This window comes from Lithobates pipiens, unplaced genomic scaffold (assembly GCF_037356315.1).
Source record: "Lithobates pipiens isolate NorthernLeopardFrog02 unplaced genomic scaffold, aLitPip1_a1.2 Scaffold_19, whole genome shotgun sequence".
NCBI lineage: Eukaryota > Metazoa > Chordata > Amphibia > Anura > Ranidae > Lithobates > Lithobates pipiens.
The window spans coordinates 558821026-558835276 of NW_027507764.1; the positions used below are offsets into that span (position 1 = coordinate 558821026).

General features: G+C 41.5%; 1 protein-coding gene across 3 annotated transcripts; it reads left to right on the forward strand.

The window, feature by feature from the left end:
- The first annotated feature begins 5117 nt into the window (after positions 1 to 5117).
- Positions 5118 to 11567, forward strand: MYC (MYC proto-oncogene, bHLH transcription factor). Of its 3 annotated transcripts, none has more exons than XM_077493330.1 (3): positions 5118 to 5233; positions 8551 to 9257; positions 10008 to 11567. In XM_077493330.1, exons 2-3 carry the CDS (start codon positions 8576 to 8578, stop codon positions 10571 to 10573), a joined length of 1248 nt encoding a protein of 415 aa, XP_077349456.1. In that variant the 5' UTR covers positions 5118 to 5233; positions 8551 to 8575; the 3' UTR covers positions 10574 to 11567. The 3 variants fall into 3 exon arrangements, with proteins under 3 accessions (XP_077349456.1, XP_077349455.1, XP_077349457.1); XM_077493329.1 differs by lacking the exon at positions 5118 to 5233 and adding an exon at positions 6868 to 7037; XM_077493331.1 differs by lacking the exon at positions 5118 to 5233 and adding an exon at positions 8117 to 8467.
- The last annotated feature ends 2684 nt before the right edge of the window (positions 11568 to 14251 follow it).

Genomic DNA, 14251 nt, shown 5'->3' on the forward strand with positions numbered 1-14251 from the left:
TTTTTTTTTTTGGGGGGGGGGGCTGCAAAGCTTTGTAAAATATATGCTGTGGCCCTCTAACTGAAAAGTTTGGAGACCCCTCATGCCCTGTGGGATTGGGTAGAAATCGATCAGGCTGTAGAGATTTGTCCCCCTATTACTCAGTTTTGGTAAACTTAGATGAGATTGTACATTGCACAATCAGATTGCAGTGTGTCTTTGCAAACTCAGATATTATGTTGTATAAGTAGCAGTGACATCATCACTGTACAGTCTGTGCACAACGCAGAGCTGTGGGAGGGGCCCAGCAGGCTCCACCCAGTACAGGCTGCCTGCAGATAATAATAGGAGTGGGCGGAGACAAGACCGGTCACCCTGCACAAAGAGAGAGAGCAGCAGTGAGCGGTCTTTATTACGGGAAGGAAAAGTCTCACACTGGATTACTGATCACAGATCTGGAAGAAACACACAAAGTACACCAGGATTCATGAAGAATACTCATGACTTGTATTTAGACAATATTTGCTGATCCCGGAGAAGTCTTTTCAGAAGTGATCACGTCTTCTCTCCTGGAAGGTGAAGTGACATGAGTGTTGATGGATTTCTCCCTTCCAGCAACGACTATAATTACATGTCTTGGTGTATCTGAGCCGTTCGCTGCGCTTTGTTCATCGTCTATAGAAGTGAAATTTGGAAAGAGTCCTGGAATGATAATCCAGCAATTTCCACAACCATCCCCCGCTCTTACCCTGAATTACCTCCCTCAAACTGCAATGCCCTCCGCGCTGGCATGCCGCCAACTTCCCGAGATGGGAAAGAGGGACACCTTCCAGAGCAAACTATGGAGGCAAGGAGTGCGCACCTGCCATGCCCCCTCCCCCCCCCCCCTCATTAATATGCAAGAAATGATTGGTTAAAGACATAGTCCACCGTTTAATGAATCAATTAATAAAATCAAAAACTTGTTCATTTGTTACATATTTACATTGAACCCTGCAGACCATTGCAACCGCAGTCAGCGCTTCATTGGTGCAATGCACAGGTCCATGTATTGTTTTCCCAAAGATCCCTACAGGAGGTACTGTAGGCTCCTTCGAGTCGGGGTTCCTAACCTTGTCACTTGGGCACCCCTTGCCCATAAACTGTACCCCGCTTCCATGGGGGGCTGGACAGGATTTGATTACTTGAACACGGGGCCAAAATGTATTTACCAGATGCCTTTTTTTCCCCACTTCTACTTTTCCTTCATGTTAGTATTTACTAAGAGGTTCCATGCTAAATGTAGTGCACTGCAACGCTTTAGCCAATTATTTTTGTATTTATTTAGATTAATATTATTTATCCTTATAATTTTAAATATGTAATTACTATTAATAATAACTAGTGGCGGTGCATCCATAAGGGCGCACGGGCGCTGCCCCCTCTCTCCTGCCACCCCCTCTATCACCAATAGATAGATTTGTGCATTGCATGAATCTATCCATGGCCGCCGCTGCCACCCACTATTCAGGCGCCCGGCCCCTTTTTGGGCACCTGAATTACAGTGGTGGAATATTTGTTTATTTATTTAGCATCTGCCTGATTAAACCCATGGGCTCTAATAGGCATCAAAAAATTGTAAACAGCGAGTGCTATGTTTGGCGCTCGCAGTTCACTCAGCTGTTAGGAAAGCGAATGAATATTCACCTTATTGGCTGAAACGACAGGCTTCCAATCATAGGAGAGGACGGGAGAAGACATTGAGGACATGGAGGAAGCCGCTCGCCACCGCCGCCACCCATTGCTCCACCGAGACAGAGTAAGTGCCGGGCAGATGGCGGGCGGTGGGGGGCACAGCGGCGGCATTTGATGGGAATAATGGGAGCATTTGATGGCACAGTGGAAGCATTTGATGGCACAGTGGGAGGATTTGATGGGCACAGTGGGAGGATTTGATGGGCACAGTGGGAGCATTTGATGGGCACAGTGGCGGCATTTGATGGGAATAATGGGAGCATTTGATGGCACAGTGGAAGCATTTGATGGCACAGTGGGAGGATTTGATGGACACAGTGGAAGCATTTGATGAGCACAGTGGGAGGATTTGATGGGCACAGTGGGAGGATTTGATGAGCACAGTGGGAGGATTTGATGGGCACAGTGGGAGGATTTGATGAGCACAGTGGGAGGATTTGATGGGCACAGTGGGAGGATTTGATGGACACAGTGGAAGGATTTGATGAGCACAGTGGGAGGATTTGATGGGCACAGTGGGAGCATTTGATGAGCACAGTGGGAGGATTTGATGAGCACAGTGGGAGGATTTGATGAGCACAGTGGGAGGATTTGATGGACACAGTGGAAGCATTTGATGAGCACAGTGGGAGGATTTGATGGGCACAGTGGGAGGATTTGATGGGCACAGTGGGAGCATTTGATGGGCACAGTGGCGGCATTTGATGGGAATAATGGGAGCATTTGATGGCACAGTGGAAGCATTTGATGGCACAGTGGGAGGATTTGATGGACACAGTGGAAGCATTTGATGAGCACAGTGGGAGGATTTGATGGGCACAGTGGAAGGATTTGATGAGCACAGTGGGAGGATTTGATGGGCACAGTGGGAGGATTTGATGGACACAGTGGAAGGATTTGATGAGCACAGTGGGAGGATTTGATGGGCACAGTGGGAGCATTTGATGAGCACAGTGGGAGGATTTGATGAGCACAGTGGGAGGATTTGATGGGCACAGTGGGAGGATTTGATGGGCACAGTGGGAGGATTTGATGGGCACAGTGGGAGCATTTGATGAGCACAGTGGGAGGATTTGATGAGCACAGTGGGAGGATCTGATGGGCACAGTGGGAGGATTTGATGGGCACAGTGGGAGGATTTGATGGGCACAGTGGGAGGATTTGATGGGCACAGTGGGAGCATTTGATGGGCACAGTGGCTGTGTTTGAAGGGCACAGTGAGGCTGCAATTAATGTTTTGTTTTTTTCAGTTTATTTGCGCGCCCCCCCCCCCCCCCCCCAAAAAAAATGTTGAGCAATTTTGAGCAACAGCTGCCACTGCTAATAACAATAATAATAATCATTAAAAAAAAAATCATAAATCATAATAATTCCAGACTGTTCACATGCAAAGTTCAGTGCAATGCAACATTTTAGGCAATTATTTTGTATTTATTTCGAATATTTATATATTATTATTTATCATTATACATGTTCTCATAGTATTTATCGTTATTTTATATTTATTACTACTACTAATATATATATCTACATAAATACAAAATGAATTGCCTAAAATGTTGCATTGCACTGAACTTTGCATGGAAACAATCTGGAATTAATACTATAATTTATATTTAATTTAATATTAATATAAATAATATATATTATAATATTCCAAATTGTTTCCATGCAAAGTTGAGTGCAATGCAACACTTTTGAGAATTAGTTTAGTATTTAATTGCTATTCTTTATTATTCTTTTTATTTTTTTTTAAAGTGTGTGTGTGTGATTGGAATTATAATCATTGCAGATTGTTTTCATGCAAAGTTTAGTTGAATGCAACACTTTTGACAATTATTCAGATATTTAATTTGTAATTACTATTTGATTTTAATTACTATTTCGCATTCTAACTAATGTTCTAAAATATATTCTAGAATTATTATTATTTTTATTTTATTTTTTCAAACATTTCCGAATTCTGTGAGAAAAGGAAAAGCTCTTGTTATACGGGTGAAGGTCCCCTTTAATCAGTATGAGAGCCTGTAGGAAGTTCTACTTCCCCTGTGGGACAGAAGGAGGCGCTGTTGCTTCATGAAAGTTCTCCTGATCAAGGAGTGGCCGCTCATAGAGCAGAACATAATGAGGATTGCTCTGCTCCTCACATACAAAGGAACATTTCCACTTCCCACCACACTGACATTGCTTGTCTTCTCCTGCAGTCATGGAAATCCTAATGAGAAACACTCTGATTATTATTAATAATAATAATACCCCCAGATGGACATGTGAGTGGAAGGTACAAGTGACTGTGACAGCTCTCTGCATTGCTAGGGGGGGGGGGGGGGGGGAGATCATCCCACTTTAAATAAATCCATGTAAAGGGAATCCAGCCATGTGGCTTTCCATACATTCCTGCGCTGGTTTATGAATGAAGCTTGCAGGGAGGGGGGGGGTATAATTTGGGATCATACACTGCAGTTTTAACCCATATATGGAGATGTGGGAAACTGGCAGCTCAGGGGTTAATACCTAAAGGATGAATGGGGGGGTCTATCATGACTGCTGAGACAACAGAAGTGGTAGTGGGGGGCAGACATAGAAATGGTATCATCCAATCACTGATCAATAAATGGTAATTAGATAATTCACACACACATATAAATATATATATATATATTCTCTACTGTATAATATCTGTCTGCAGGATCCATTAGCTATGGTGGCTATATACAGTGTGTATATATATATATATATATATATATATATATATACACACACACACAATCTATAGTTATGTTAGATAAAACAAATAATAAAAAATAAAATAAATATATATATATTTTTTTTATTATTATTTGTTTTATTTAACATAAATTATGTAACATATATTATTTAAACTATACACACACAATCTATAGTTATTGTAGATAAAACAAATAATCAAAAAACAAATATATATATATATGTATGTGTGTGTGTATATATATATATATATATATATATATATATATAATTTTTTTATTATTATTTTTTATTTGTTATTTGTTTTATCTACAATAACTATAGATTGTGTGTGTGTGTGTGTGTATATATATATATATAATATATTGAGTAGTATATGAATATAGCAGGGATCTATATACAATATACAGACAGCAGTGGGAAGATGAGTAGTAGGTAGGTAGTCTAGATAGATGGTGGTGTCAGTAGATCCAGCTGGGACAATGACAGTTCCTCCTCTATCCCCGGACAGGAAGGGGTTAATGGAGCTCCCAGCCTCCAGGGAAAGTGATTGTAGTTGTAGGCTCCGCCCCCCGCACAGGAGTCTCTGTTATGTCAGTGATTGTAGAGTGCGGAGTGGGCGGGGCTCGATGACTGGACGGAGGAGGGAGGAGGGAGGAGGGAGGAGTTCGGTCACTGCCAGGAATCCGGCATCAGGTTCCCTAGGAACGGGGCTGAGCTCAGCCAATGACTTCATGTGCTGAATAATGCTGAGGAGCCACACACCGAGCATTGGGGAGGGGGGACCCTTAAAGTGAGGAAATATCATCTCTATATATATTATTGTATTTTTTTTTTTGTATTTAATATATATGTAAATGTATATAAAAAAAAAGTGCAATCCTTTTTGTATTACTATTATATATGTCATGTTGTTAAACTAAAGGAATAGTGTGATTGTCATCCAGAATATGAGTGTGACCTCTCTACAACTTCCACTGACTGCAGACATCGCTGTCACCCCCATTACATGGGACACTCTATACACCTATTATATCATACATACATCGTGTGTGTATATACTATAGATACTTTATATGCACATTATATATAGATAATGTATACACATCGATTTCCTTTCTTTATATACTATACATAGATGCATTATATTATACTATAGATAATACATAGTATAGATACTTTCTATTCATATTATTCAATGTAGTTTATATAATGTATAGGGCTAGTCGATTATTGTATATGCATACTATATATAGTTACATACTGCATTTATATAGATACCATTTATAGATGTTGTGTGTGTGTGTACGTATATGGATACTGTATACAGATAGATGCTATATAGATGATTATATGGATAAATACCTTAGATAAGTCTCATATACTGTTAGATCCCTATTGCATCCTAGATCCTATATTGCATCCTAGATCCTATATTGTATTGTCATCTATAGATAGACCCTGTATATAGATAGTGTCATCTATAGATCCTATACTGTCACCTATAGATGGTGCCAGCTATAGATCCTATATTGTCACCTACAGAAAAATTCGGTATATAGATAGTGTCATCTATAGGTATGCCCTGTATATAGATGGCAGCATCTATAGATCCTATATTGTTACCCATAGATAGATCCTGTATATAGATGATGTCACCTATAGATAGACCCTGTATACAGCTAGTGTCATCTATAGATCCTATAATGTCACCTATAGATAGACCCCATATATAGATAATGTCATCTACAGCTAGACCCTGTATACAGATAGTGTCATCTTTAGATCATATATTGTCACCTATAGATGGCTAGACCCTGTATATAGTGTCATCTATAGATAGATCCTGTATATAGATGGTGTCATTTATAGATCCTATCATATAGATTATATAATGTATAGATAGATATATAGATAGACCCTGTATATAGACAGTGTCATCTATAGAAAGATCGTGTATATATAGTGTCATCTATAGATCCTATATTGTCATCTATAGCTAGATCCTGTATACAGATGGTATATATGGACAGATGACTTTTGTACACAGATCCCTATATACAGCTGTCATTGGACAGACAACATTGTATATACGGAGTTAGGATTATTGTCCCCCCATATATATATATATATATATATATATAAGGTCTCTGGCGGTGGATACATTGTATCTCTGTGTATCTCTGTGTGATCTGTGTCTGGGTCACTCTGTGAATGGTTGGGAGTAGTGGGAGTGGGAGGAGTAGTGGGAGGAGTTCTAGGAGGGGGCTTGGGGGGGAATCGGCTGTTGACATTCCCGGCCATGAATGAGTTAACAAGATCTTTACTACAGAAGACTCCTCTCGTCGGCCCCGCCCACACTCCCCGCCCAGCCGCAACATTTGGCGCGAAGAGGGTGAGCGGACGCTATATAAGGCGGCGGAGCGCGGCGAGCCCGGACTTGGTGCTGGGAGAAGGCGGTGGCGGCGGCGGAGTGTTGTGCTCTGCTGTGCTGTGTGTGGCTCGGGGAGGGAGGAAGGAAAGACAGACAGGGCTCGCTTGTGGTTTTATTACAAGGCGGCGGACAGCAAAGGATTGTGTGTCATCTTCTGAGCCTGGTAAGGAGCCCCCTTCTCTTCTCCTACATCGGATGTGTCTGGAGGAGGACCCCCGGGATCTCTCCTCTCCTCCTGGGGTGCTCCGCTCCTTTAACTCCTCCAGCTGGGCTGGAACTCTTCTCCTGTATAACATGCTGGTTCGTTTTGTGGATCCATCATGACTATTTTATACTATGAGACTATACTGATCAATAGGTGATCATGTCCATTTCATCCTGATCGGTGATCAATTCTGCGGATTTTAGTACTGATCAGTCATTTTATACCCCTAGAGTAATGATCAGTGTAATGCCAATCCTGTGCATTTTATACTTCTTTTTTTTTTACTACTGATAATGTGATTGTCAATTTTATAGTAATCTAGTGCTGATCTGATCAATTTAATACTATTATACTGATCAATCATGTGCATTCTATACTTTTTTTTTTTTTTTTCCTACTGATGTGATTGATTGTGGCAATTCTATAGTAATATAGTGCTGATCAATTTGCTACTATTATACTGATCACTGATCAATCATGCGCATTTTATACTCTTTTTGACTACATATGTGATTGATCATGTCAGTTTTTCAGCCCTTTAATGCTGATCATGTCTATAATCTATAATTCTAGTACTGATTGATCATGTCACTTTTATACAATTACAGTACTGATCAGGGGTTTGCCCATATGAATTGTATACTATTTCTTCTGGTCTGTGGTGATTGGGTGTGTTGGGAGGATGTGCTCTTCTGTTACATTGTAGCTGTCAGTGTAGGGAGGTTGACGTGTAATAGTGGTGCTGGTCATATGGGGGAGTCATGCTGGTGGTCTGTCTTCTGTGCTATGGAGTATGGGGTGTTTCCATTATTCAGTCATTTAAATACAGCTGTTAGAGTAAAGCGGGTGGGGGGGGGGGGGGTTGCAGTAGTCCAGAGGGGGGTGTTGTACTAAAGAGGGGGGGGGTTGGTGGTCTGATGTGGGTGGTTCTTGCACTAGGCAATGATCAGCGTCCACCTCCACCCTACTGGACCTTCTATAGGTTGTTGTAATGCTGTATGGTGGTCTGAGGGTAGTGGTTGTAGAGTTCGGGATACTACTACTTTGTGTATGTCTCCAGCTGTCACTGCTTTTAGGTTCTTGGTCCCCTCCCGTCATTTAGATGGCTGGATGAGGGTTCCTCTGTCAGCCTTAGTAGACTGTACTCGGACTGTCATCCAGCTAGTGTGGATGTGGCTCTCCAGAGCCGGTGTAGTATTGCGGGGCTGAATGCCTCCATGTGATCATGCCTCCTCCCCTCGCAGCCGGCTTTTTTCTGAAGCTTTATGTTTGACACTCGCCTCTTTGTTCCTCTAAGTTTCACCCTGGCAATGCATTTCTGCTCTACTAGCTTCCTCCCCAAGACTTCTGTGCTACATTCAAAGAGTTTATCTTGATACTTTTTTGATGTAAAGTTTTTTTTTTATTTATTTTTTGAATTTTTTTTGTGTTGGTAAGAGATGTGTTCTCTAACGACGTGTTCTTTTTATAGGTCCCCCTGAATTAAAGCAAGCACCATGCCTCTCAACTCCACTTTCCAGAGCAGGAATTACGACTTGGATTATGACTCCATACAGCCATTCTTCTACTTCGACGAAGATGAGAACTTCTACCAGCAGCAATGCAACCGGCCGCAGCCTCCGGCACCCAGCGAGGACATCTGGAAGAAGTTTGAGCTCCTGCCTACCCCGCCGCGCTCCCCTAGCCGTAGGTCTAGCATCTCCAGCCTCTTCCCTTCCACCGACCAGCTGGAGTTGGTCACGGAGTTCCTGGGAGGGGACATGGTGAACCAGAGCTTCATCTGTGACCCGGACGACGAGGCTTTCGTCAAGTCCATCATTATTCAGGACTGTATGTGGAGCGGCTTTTCTGCTGCCGCCAAGCTGGAGAAAGTGGTGTCGGAAAAGCTGGCATCCTACCAAGCTTCTAGGAAGGAGAACTCTGCTTCCCAGCCCCAAAACCAACAGCAGCAGAGCCCGCAGAAGCTCGACTCCTGCCAGGGCAACCTCAGTCCCATTGGGTCCAACAGGACCAGCAGTGGATACCTCCATGACCCAAGCTCTGATTGCATAGACCCATCCGTGGTCTTTCCATATCCAGTGAATGACAGCATTTCCAGGAGCAGTTCTCAGTGCATGGATCAAGACATACCAATAGAAACTCCACCTATTAGCAGCAACAGCAGCAGTTCTGAGTCTGGTAAGTACCAGTCAACCTAATGTTTTATTGACGGAATTGGGTTTTTATCAATGTAGAATGCTTTAGCATGAACATAGGGGGGTGGGGATGTTAGATGGCATTACGTGATCTTTGACGGTATTGAGAAATGTTACATGGCTTTATGTAATCTTTGAAGGTTTTGACTTTTCCTCAATGTGAAAGGCTTTTAATGGTCATGAGGAACGTTGGATGACTTTGTGATCTTTGAAGGGTTTGACTTTTCCTCAATGTAGAAGGCTTTCAATGGTCTTTGAAGGGTTTGACTCTTCCTCAATGTAGAAGGCTTTCAATGGTCGTTGAAGGCTTTGACTTTTCCTCAATGTAGAAGGCTTTCAATGGTCTTTGAAGGCTATGACTCTTCATATGTCCAAGATTTACTTGCCCAGATGGTTCTATCATGTGCCGGCTAAATGAAGGGAGTGGTTTTCTCTCCTGTGCATGTGGCTAGACCCATCAGACCGCTCTCAGTACGATCTGTCACAGCTGCTACAAGTTGTCCTTATCTGTAACGTTCTGCAGCACTGCAGTAGTGGGTGGGGCAATCGGTGAAAGTGGTTTGGGCTGGGAGTAAGAGTAAGCTCGGATACACCATGCTTTCTAAGAATTCTGTGTAGTCTCTCTAGCGTTCTTGTTATCTAATTTTATCTGAACTTGAGATTCTTTAAGCTTTGTAGACTACTTTTAATCTAGTTGTACAGTTATACTAACCATCTGTATTACTCCCAACAGAAGAGGAACAGGAGGATGACGAGGAGGAGGAAGAAGAGGAGGAGATCGATGTGGTCACTGTAGAAAAACGCTACACGGCATCGAAGAAAAACGACTCCCCTTCCCACCAGTCCAGACATCACCACAGCCCGCTAGTTTTAAAGAGGTGTCATGTGCCCATCCACCAACACAACTACGCCGCACCTCCTTCAACCAAAGTGGACTACCCTTCTTCAAAGCGGGCAAGGCTAGAAAGCAACACCAGAGTCCTCAAACAGATCAGCAACAACCGCAAGTGTTCCAGCCCCCGGTCGTCGGACAGCGAGGAGAACGACAAAAGACGGACACATAATGTTTTGGAGCGCCAAAGGCGCAACGAACTCAAGTTGAGCTTTTTCGCTCTTAGAGACCAGATCCCAGAGGTAGCAAATAACGAAAAGGCACCTAAAGTAGTTATCCTTAAAAAAGCAACAGAATACGTAATTTCCATGCAAGAAGAGGAGGAAAGGCTTGTCCAGGAAACAGAACTTTTAAAACAAAAAAGAGAACAATTAAAACAGAAACTCAAACAGCTCAAGTGCTTGTGAGTTCTTCTAGTGACTTCAAAACCGAACTGTGACAGTCCTATTTCAAGGTTGTCTTCTTGAATCCTACAAAACAGAGAATAAAAAAAACTTGTAGATTTTTTGGACAAGTGCATGTAAAGGATTGGATAAACCTACACAACCTTGGCATGGTCTCTCGATTTTTGCCAGCACCTTAATACTGCCTCAATAGTCAAATGGGTATACGGGATATTTGAACTTTATGGGTTTTTTTTTTTTTTTTTTTTATTTGCTTGAGGGGGGCGCAAATTTTTTTTTTGTTTGTTTTTACATATCTTTGTATTTAAAACCTTTATTTTTCTTATAAAGAGATTTCCTGAAGTTTGGCTCTGAATAGCTTAAAAAAAGAATATATACATGCTGTCGTTTTTATGGTATCCTTAACAAAATCTTTATAGAAATAACATGTATTAATGTACACTTCTAACAACTGGCAAAAAAAGAGCAAAGTTTTAACACCTGCTTGTTGCTGCCAATACTGCCTTTAAGTAAATGTTTTTTTTGGTTTTGTTATAATATTTAAATATTATATTATGGAAGTTGTCCTTGGTTAATAATAATAATAATTCTATATTTGATCTGGTATTAAGAATATTCTGAAGAGCTGATGAAGATGCTGTCCAACATGTAATTTAGCTATAAAAATTTTGGATTTACTTGTTAAAAAAAAAAAAAAAAGGAAAAAAAAGTAAAGGAAACGCCCCTTCCTGTTAAAGCCAATCCCTGCAAGTCTTGGGTGGTCTTTTAGTTGAAAGGAAGTTAAGAAAATTGGGTTTGTTCTATAATGATTCTCTTAATGATATTATAACATGCTGGCAGTTTAACGATTCATCAATGTTCCTAAAAGTTTTTTAAAAAAAGCTTGTTTGGTTAAATTAAACTATATTGGGCTGCGCCCAGACTGATATAGTAGCCTTTTAATGTGGCAAGCTGTTTGGAAGAAGCTTCAGAAAATAAATCATTAAAAAAAAAAAAACTTGTATTTTCTGTCTTCAAATATTCAAAATCTATAAATGGTTATTTTGTTACAATTGTAAAAAAAATACATGATGTGTTAACAGAGCTTTGATTTATGTCCTTTTATAATATTACCTGTTCATCATGCCAACATGATTTTTTTTTATTTTTTTTCTCAACTTTAACAGAGCAAGGCATACATTATTCAAATTTTCTTGTACAGCTTTCTTTTTTTTAGTTTTACCTAAAGTCACACCTAAACACTTTTCAATTTTGTATGCAATCAAATTCAGAGAAAGTTTAAAGTGATTGTAAACCCTTACGAACCACTTTGACCTACAGGTAAGCCTAGAATTAAGGCTTACCTGTAGGTCCAAGAAATATCTCCTTAACCTACACGGTTAAGGAGATATTTTACAAAAGTAGGGCACCGCCGTTGACGGCGCATGAGAGACGTAGACAATGGCGCAGGCGCACTGGGCGGGCCGCAAGTGAAGGCAATCATGCTGTCACGGCTCCCGCGCCGTGACGTCATCGTGTACTCCGACCACAGCGCCGGAGCAGCGATACCTGGAAGGAAGATGGACGCTTCGTGCTACAGGGGACAGCAGTCACATTGCTAGCTCCTGTGTCAGGTAAGTGACACATAATGGGCTACTGATGCATAGTAGTCCAGTATGCTTTACTTTTGCAGGGAAACAAAGAGGAAGTAAACTCATCAGAGTTTACTTCCTCTTTAAATCTACTACTATAGTCTACTAAAAGTTGACTGCCTTTATCCAAGGGTGACTATGCTGCTGCTCCATTGATGCAGTGGAAGAAGCAGCATAGCCACCCGAAGAACAGGACTGGTTGCATCACCAGGAATAAAGCCAAGAAAACGAATGCAGAAAAGCACGTCAGATTTTGTTGTGCTGAAGTGGAACTTTAGCCAGAAAATTAAGGTCCTTCTAGATCACTTCAGGCTGGTCCCTTTTGCAGGTATAGCTATCAAAAAAAAGTGCCTGCATTGTTTAATATCCAGTAATAAACTCACTCTGCCCCGGCTTTTTTTTTTTTTTTGGCACTGCTGAAAATCAAGAGGCTAATCTGACAGCCTAACGATTTACTGCTGCTCGGAGGCTCTGGGCTTCAGAAAAATGGTAGCTTCCAGCAAGAAAAAGATGAACAATGCTGGAGGCTATTTATTTTCAGGTACTTGTATAGAGCTGATAATTTATGCATCATTTTACATAAATGCATATTCACATCGGTCCCTGCCCTCGGAGCTTAAAATCCTAAAGTCCCTAACTCACATTCATACATGCACATATTTACAGCACATGTGAAGTATGGTAGCATCATTAAGGTTGAACATATGATCCTTGCTAAACAAAAACTTTATCAAGTTATGGGTTAAGTTCTGCTTTAAGACCCCTTTCACACTGATGTGGTTTTCAGGCGTTTTAGCACTAGAAATGGTGCCTGATGACTGCCTCCCATTCATTTCAGTGTTGCGGGATGTTAGGAAAAGGCCTGCAAGCAGCATATTTGGGGTGGACTGTATACAGTGCTCCCAAAACATCCTGCCCATTGAAATAAATGGGCAGCGATTCCGAAGCGCCGCAACACAAGCTTATTTACCACTTTGGCTGCTAGCAGGTGGTTAAAAGCGCCCCCACCGTTGGCCGAAAAGCGCAGCTTAAATGGCGATAAAGCGCTGCTAAAACGAGTGGCGTTTTTACCACTGACTCTTGGGCGGTAAAACACAGTTGAAACTCTTTAGCTATGTTGTATTGGCTTAAAGTGGATCATTGTTTTGCCCATACTGGGTAAATAAGAGGCTTACGCCTCCTGCAGGTCAAGGCTTCAACAGGTGTCCCTACAACAACGATGGTGAACCTTGGCACCCCAGATGTTTTGGAACTACATTTCTTGTGATGCTCATGCACTCTGCAGTGTAGTTGAGCATCATGGGAAATGTAGTTCCAAAACATCTGGGGGTGCCAAGGTTCGCCATCACTACCACCCTACAAGATGAGACCCCATTATGGTGATTGGCTGCATTGTTGGTAGTGTGCAGTGTGCATCTGCACCTTGAAATAGGTGGGTAGCGGTACAAGTAGGTCAAAAGTCCCTTCTCTGAGGCTGGACCACACATTACACAACTTTCTCCTGTACAACTTTCCTTTTAGATTTACCAAAACCATATAATATGAGGTCACCCCTAAACGCTTTTCAATTTGTATGCAGGCCCTTGGACTACAGAGTTGAAGGTAAATCTAAAGGTAATAGAGAAAATAAAATTGTATAATGTATGGCCAGTTTTTAGAACCTTGTACACCTGGGTCTCGGTGTGTGTAAATGTGTACAGCCAGCTATTTTATAAAAGTGTGTTCAAGGCTTTTAGCAAGCTTCAATCAACTTTTTAAAGCCTTTTAAATGACCCCTTCAGCTTCAGTCCTGGAATATTCAACACGGATCTTAATGGAATTGCTGACTGGCACTTTAAAACAAGCTTCTCGCAGAATTTCAACACGATTTGATTAATACTAAAGCCGGTTAGCGGCTTGTTTGTAAGGCGAGTCGTCGCTCCCATTACGGTTTATGGTTAACATCCTTGGACTGGAGCTGAACGGGGCTTTGCATATGCTTGCTGTACACACATCTCGTCATACATTCTGATGCTCTTGTGTACACACGATCTTCATTAAAATGCTACTT

What these genes read in the sequence shown, in the direction of transcription:
- MYC (XM_077493330.1), top strand. Translation starts at nt 8,576, where the DNA reads ATGCCTCTCAACTCCACTTTCCAGAGCAGGAATTACGACTTGGATTAT. An exon ending in CAGCAGCAGTTCTGAGTCTG is followed by an intron (nt 9,258 to 10,007) that starts GTAAGTACCAGT and finishes TACTCCCAACAG; the next exon opens with AAGAGGAACAGGAGGATGAC.